The sequence below is a fragment of the Microcaecilia unicolor genome, chromosome 11, assembly GCF_901765095.1.
Source record: "Microcaecilia unicolor chromosome 11, aMicUni1.1, whole genome shotgun sequence".
Lineage (NCBI taxonomy): Eukaryota > Metazoa > Chordata > Amphibia > Gymnophiona > Siphonopidae > Microcaecilia > Microcaecilia unicolor.
Genome location: NC_044041.1, coordinates 118,854,753 through 118,861,453, shown reverse-complemented (window position 1 = coordinate 118,861,453; position 6,701 = coordinate 118,854,753). Strand labels below are relative to the sequence as shown.

Genomic DNA, 6,701 nt, shown 5'->3' with positions numbered 1-6,701 from the left:
AATAAAATAAGAATAAAAAAGGTCCTGTATTACGTAAACAGCCCTTAAGTAATCCTGTAGTGACTGGAGTCCTAGCAGGGTTGACAGGGCACTGTCTTTAAGGAAGCTCACATAAGTACTGCTTGAACCACAGCTGGCACTGATGGACTGGGCCGGTTTAATCCTTAGGTGGTCACCCAAGGTGGCAGCTTTTGGCGGGGGGGGGGGGGGGGAGGCAAGGAACAGCTGCATTCAAGGCCAGACAAATGCAAGAACCATAAGATGTACTTTTACCCTTAGGAAGAATGGGAAATTTCAAATAACCTCTTGGATTTAGAAATTGTTCTCATTGATTGTCTTTGTTGAGTTTATCAAAATCTTGGGGGGGGGGGAGGAAGAATTAGGGACTTGAAAGGGGGAGGGGAACGTACAATGTTGAAGGTTTGCAGTGAGGCATGCAGGGCACCGCTGCAAGAGAAGATTATTCCCCAGCAATGGTGACAACAACCATAGGCAGTGGGGTAGCCACAGGTGGGCCAGGGCCCACCCTCTTAGGGCTCAGGCCCACCAAACAGTAGCACACATTTAGCGGTAGCTGGTGGGGATCCCAAGCTCCACCAGCTGAAGAATTTCCCCTGATGGTAACGAAAATGCTACTCTCTACGATACTAGCACCTGCACATGCTCACTTTTCAGTGCATGCCTGCTGCAGACTGCCAAGGTGGAAAGAAGCGTTTTCCCACTATCTGAGATATTTTTTTGGTGGTCGTGGTGGGGGAAAACACTTGGTGCCCACCCACTTCTTGCCTAGGCCCACCCAAAATCTGTTGTCTGGCTACGCCCAATAGGTAATTTGTTCTAAACAGTGGGGAAAGTGCTGGGAATTTAAGTCATTGATGGACTTATAGATAAATAAATGCTTTCCCCCTTCTGAAAGTCCAGACAACCCTCTCCGGTGAAAGCAAGGAAGTGTGAAAAAGTGAAATCGGACCCCCCCCCCCCCCCCCCCCCCCCATCAGCAGATGTGCCCTCTCCCGCCAGACGCACAGAAAGCCCAAATTGAACGGATTCCCCCCCCCCCCCCCCCAGACGCACAGAAAGCCCAAATTGAACGGACAAACCCCACCCATCGAGACGCCTCCGGGGCAAAAGTGCAAAGGAGGAGAGGGGGTGCAGGGAAGCCGAGACCTGTCATCGTGGTCACAGTGCCAGAGGAAGTGGCTGCTGGATCTCGCTCTCCCTCTCTCTATTTTTGCCTTTGGCATTGGTTTACCCGGACTTTGCTTGTGAGTGTGTGTGTGTGTGCGCACCGAGCACACTTCCTTTACGCAGACTCTCACTCTCCTTCTCTGCTCCCCCTTCCCTAAAGAAACAGGAAAAACAGCAAGTGAAAAAACCCACCAACAATAATAATAAGTTAACCAATCTCTCAAGTACATTTTGGCTCTGGATAAAGGGGAAAAGCGTCCGATCGCTGCCGGTCCAGGAGGATTTCGCTTCCAGCACATGGACCCGGGCACTGGAACTCGCAGTCCGGAAGAGGATTTGCCTTTGCTGGCTGTGGATTTTAACACTGGTTTTAAGTCTTCAAACTTCCCCTTCTGAGATCGTGCGGGTTATTAGGGCAGTTTTGTTTCGATTTTGATGGTGATCCTCCCTCTCCCCTACTCGGCTTGGGTGAGAAATCTGTCTACCGTTTAAAAGATTTTTTAAATATATAAATTTGTTTGACTTTTTTTTTTTTCACTCCCTCGCGTCGTTAAAAGAGATCAAAGGACGGAGACGAGCTTAAGAGGAAGCTAGAAAACAGATAAGGGACAGTAGGACAACTCGCAGACTAGTCTTCTGGGAAGCGTTGGAGTTGTATTTTATTTTTGTAACTATTTAACAGGAAATCAGAGGAACTTAGAGGCCAGAGCCGTTTTACTGAGAGGAACTGGATCCATTTTGCAGGATGCTCTGGAGGAGTTAACAAGGAGCTCTGTACTCTTCAGCTGTTGAATGCAAGGAGTGGGCACCAGGCCCTGATGGCTTTCTTCCATTCAAGCACGCAATGAGGAATTGTGCGCACAGTCTGGCATGATGATCCGGCCAGGCTAGTAGGGGCTGCAATGGACCCGGTACGGAACCTGCTGCTGAAGGCCACCATCTCACCCCGGACCCCTCAGCCAGCACCCCAACTCTGGACAGCTGTCTTTGACTATGAGTCAGGTGGGCAGGATGAGCTGACCCTGCGCAAGGGGGACTGGGTGGAGGTGTTGTCCCGAGACTCAGCTGTGTCCGGCGATGAGGGCTGGTGGGCGGGCAAGGTCAATGAGCAGCTGGGTATCTTCCCTTGTAACTATGTGTGCCCTGGGGCGGGGAAACCAGGGCACCTGCCCGAGGTGGACTTTGATGAGCTGCGGCTGGAGGAGGTGATCGGTGCCGGTGGCTTCGGCAAGGTATACCGAGGCAACTGGCGGGGTGAGCCAGTGGCAGTGAAGGCAGCACGCCAGGAGCCAGATGAAGACATTGGCGCTACTGCGGAGAAGGTGAAGCAGGAGGCACGGCTCTTTGCCATGCTCCGGCACCCCAACATCATCGCGCTGCGCTCTGTCTGCCTGCAGCCGCCCAACCTGTGCCTTGTAATGGAGTATGCACGTGGAGGGCCCTTGAGCCGGGCGCTTGCTGGCCGTCGCATCCCCCCACATGTACTCGTACACTGGGCCGTTCAGATTGCCCGCGGCATGAACTACCTGCATAATGAAGCCATAGTGCCAGTCATCCATCGGGACCTAAAATCAGACAACAGTGAGTACTATGACCCCTCCTCCAATTGCCCTCCCCAATGTGCACAGTACCACATCCCCTTTTCCCCCAGGGCTGGATTCGTAGGAGCCAACTTTTCAAAACGATTGGGGGTGCTAAACGCAGCACAGAATGCCTGAAGGAGCTTGCTCAATATTGGGGGTGGTCAGCACTCACTACACCCACAGAGCTGGCTCCTATGTGTATTCTGACCCCCCCCCCCCCAATTAAGTAGGAGGTACATTTTTATTAATGTTGTTATTGTGTGCATTAGTAATATTAAATAATTATGATTATTTACAAATACATTTACATTTTTTCAGTGAAGCATTAAGGCCTCTTGTAATGTGAGACCCTCATAGCAAGGTCATACTCTTCATTATCCATTTGGACCTTAAATTGGACCACATTAAATACCCCCTTCAGTTTCTCCAACACCCTTTATACAGCACCCCATCCCCCCAGCTACACCAAAGACCTACACTCTTTTCCCATTTATATTACATACAGACAGACACCCTTCAACATTAATTACTCCATTCCGTCCCACATGCCATTTTAGTACCCCTGTCCCTACTCCCTCTTCATCCACACTAGATTGCTCCCATCCCCCCTATACTGCCCCTCAAAATTTAATTTCACATCAAATGTCCCCTACCTCTTTCCCAGCACATTCAGTATCCCTACTGTCTTTCCACAATCCACTCTCCTTCATATCCCTGCACCCTCCTCCCCCATATCTGCAAAATACCCGTTTCTCCCCTGTTCTTTCCCCCATCCTTTTTTTTTCTGAAAATGTCTCCCAGCAAGCTTCAGGTCAGTGGCAGAGCCAGGGATTAGAACTCAGGAGATGATTTAATATCCAGCTGTGGGGGTGCTGTGTTAGAAAACCCCAGATTAGATCAGGTGGTTTACTAGTCTCCCTCCTTCACCCCCCAAAGTAGATGGGGTCTTGAGGGAGGGGGGCAGGTGCAGTAGTTGTAGAAATCAACATTACCAATTATTTAATCAGAATCGTGAATCAGTTCGCTATCAACTTCTGTGCCCAGTCCAAAAGTCACGTGTTCTGAAGAATGCCCATCTTGTTCCTAATTCTTCTTTGCTTTATTCTTGTCCTGTTATAATGTGTTTCTTACAGAGATTTTTTTTTCAGTCAGAGGTGCAAAGATCTTTAATGTGGTTACTCCTCTGCTCTCTGTGCTGTTTTTCCTGCTTTACATGTATCAGTGTGACACCTGTATAGGGCTGTGGTGCTGATGCCCTGGTTTGCTCTCCATACTGTACATTGTGCTGACAGAGCCTTCTGATAATTAATGCTTTAGTGCACCTAAGGTAGGTGTGAGATGCAGTGGAAGGGAAAGGGAAATGGGACTTGATATACCGCCTTTCTGAGGTTTTTGCAACTACATTCAAAGCGGTTTACATCAATTCAGGTACTTATTTTGTACCAGGGGCAATGGAGGGTTAAGTGACTTGCCCAGAGTCACAAGGAGCTGCAGTGGGAATCGAACTCGGTTCCCCAGGATCAAAGTCCACTGTACTAACCACTAGGCTACATATATACAGAAAGAGAGAAGGGTAGGGGTTAAGTGCCAGAATGGTGGAATTCAGGTCATGGGAACAGGCTAGTGAGCCTTGTTGTGTTGCCTCCCGGGGCCGGTGCTGGACATGATGGGGCCCAGGTAAGACGCTAGGGAGGGGGCCCCAAAGCTTGCTTGCAGGTTGTCTCTCTTCACACTTCAGGAAATTTTGGGGCCCGGGGCAGTTGCCCTGTTTGCCTTTCCCTAACACCGGCCTTGCTGCCTCCAGCATCAGAGCATCATTATTTGTTTGTTTGGATTTGACTCACCCTGTTTGCAATTGTACCCCTCCAAGGCGGGTACAGTAGGTATTGTGAGTGTGTGAGAGAGTCCATGACTCACCTAGAATCCATTCAGAGATGGGGGGGGGGGGAGGGGGAGGGTGTAGGCTTAATAGAGTAAGCTAGGCCAAAACAGTCTAGGTCTGACTAGACTGAGGAGGGGGTTTCCGGTGTGAACTGGAACAATTGGGCCACCCTCCCCCACCCTGTTCCATTTCCTGAAGGCTATCACCAGCTCTTTGAGCAGTTTCCTGCTCCCGGATCTTCATCTTTATGGACAATGGAGACACTGGTGCGCTGGGATTGTTTGGAAAGAGAGGGGGGGTGGTGAGAGAGCCTGCTGGCAATTTGCTTACTGTAGGGATCTGACCTGCAGCCTTGTGCTGCTTCCCTCTCATCTTAAATATGCAGGGGATATGTGGGGGTCTCTGCTTTTATCTTGCTATCAGCACCAGAAGTAGCAGAATGCACAGGTGGTGGGGAAGATCAGATTTTCAGAAAGGCTGGGCAGAAATGTGGTCTTCTAGGAGCCCTCTTTTAAGGGGGGAGCCAATAGAGGGTCAGAGCACTATTTTACAGCTACTATGGATGGGGGTGCCCTGGGAATGGGGGGTGGAGACAATGGGCCACTTATGGAGACCATTGGACAGATACAGGAATGTGTCCAAGGGCCTACAGGTCATCAGTGCTGCTGTATACTGTGAGAGGAGGAGGAAGCTCATCATCGCTGCTGTGTAATATGAGAGAGGAGGAAGGGGGATTATTGTGAAGAGGATGAGACTCATTGATGCTGTGTGCTTCTCAGTGTTGCCATATAATTTGAGAGGAAGAGAAGGGGTTATTGTGGATGGGATCATCAATGCTGTGTGCTGCTCGGTGCTGCTGTTTAGTATAAGGAGGCATAATTATTATGGAGAAGGTGAAGTTTTTAAATGTGATTTCTTCAGTGATGGATGATAGGAGCTAGAGATGGGAATTATTGATGCTGTGTGCAGCTTGCTGTTTACTGTGAGAGGCAGAGGAGGGATTATGATGAAGAGAATGGGGATCATCAATAGTGTGCGTCTCACTGCCATTATGCAATATGATGGAGCTGCATTGAGTCTGGAACCCGTCTCTCTTGCTCCACAGAAACTCAGGATGTACAGAGAAATGTGTATTTCCTGATTTTTCTGAACTGCGTTGTCAGGCCTCTGCCCAGAGGAAGGAATGTGGAAACTGCATTCTGCAGTGACGCAGAAGGCCCTCATTAGCCCTGCGGGCCCGGAAGCCCCATACCATCTTAGCATCTCTCCCCTTCCCCCATGAGCTCGGGCACCAACTCGGGGGGGGGGGGGGGGGAGGAAGTGAAAGGGTGAGGAGACTGTGGTGCTGTGTCAAAACAAAATGATGTGACTCCAGCTTCTTCCCCTGAACAAGCAAAAAAAGAATCTCCCCAAACTAATCCCTGTGCCTCTGCCTCAGTTCTAATCCTCATCTCTCACTGACTCGGGCTGTGACCTCTGGGCTCTTGTTCTAAGCCTCAGCTCTGCCACTGACACTTTTTGTGACCCTGAGGAGAGTCCCTCTATCCTTCTGTGTCTCAGTTCTAATCACTGGCTCTGTCACAAAGGCAGTAACTGACACAAAACTGCAGAAGGGAAAGAGAGGGAGGAGGTGGGAAAGCAGGGGCAATAATCAGAGACAGAGGAGGCAGGGGAAAGTAGGAGTAACAAACAGATCTGGGAACTCAGGGGCAGTAAGTGGATACAGGAACTGCTGAGGGGAGATGGGCAGGTGGGACTGAAGGGGTAAAGCAGGTGGCTAGAGCAGTGGGCTGAGGGAGGCCAAGGTTTAAATCCTATTTCTCCCTCTGACATGCCATGTGACCTTGGCAAGTCACATAATTCTCTGCTACCTCAGGTACAAACTTATTCTGCAAATCTTTGGGACAGGGAAAAACTTGCTGTACCAGAAATGTAACTTGGATTGGGTTTGGAAAGGCAAGTGATCAAATCCAAATCCTAAGGGGGAAGGGAATAGGGGCAGTAAATAGGTACCCTAACACCGAGAGGGGAGATTGTTAAAGCTGATG

General features: G+C 49.8%; 1 protein-coding gene across 2 annotated transcripts in view; it reads left to right on the top strand.

The window, feature by feature from the left end:
• Positions 1–1,121: 1,121 nt before the first annotated feature.
• MAP3K11 (mitogen-activated protein kinase kinase kinase 11) overlaps positions 1,122–6,701 on the top strand; it is a 75,953-nt gene continuing 70,373 nt past the window's right edge. For both annotated transcript variants that reach the window (XM_030218613.1, XM_030218612.1), the window contains exon 1: positions 1,122–2,769. In XM_030218613.1, the coding sequence (XP_030074473.1) occupies positions 2,091–2,769 (679 nt within the window). In that variant the 5' untranslated portion in view covers positions 1,122–2,090. The remainder of the gene's footprint in view (positions 2,770–6,701) is intronic.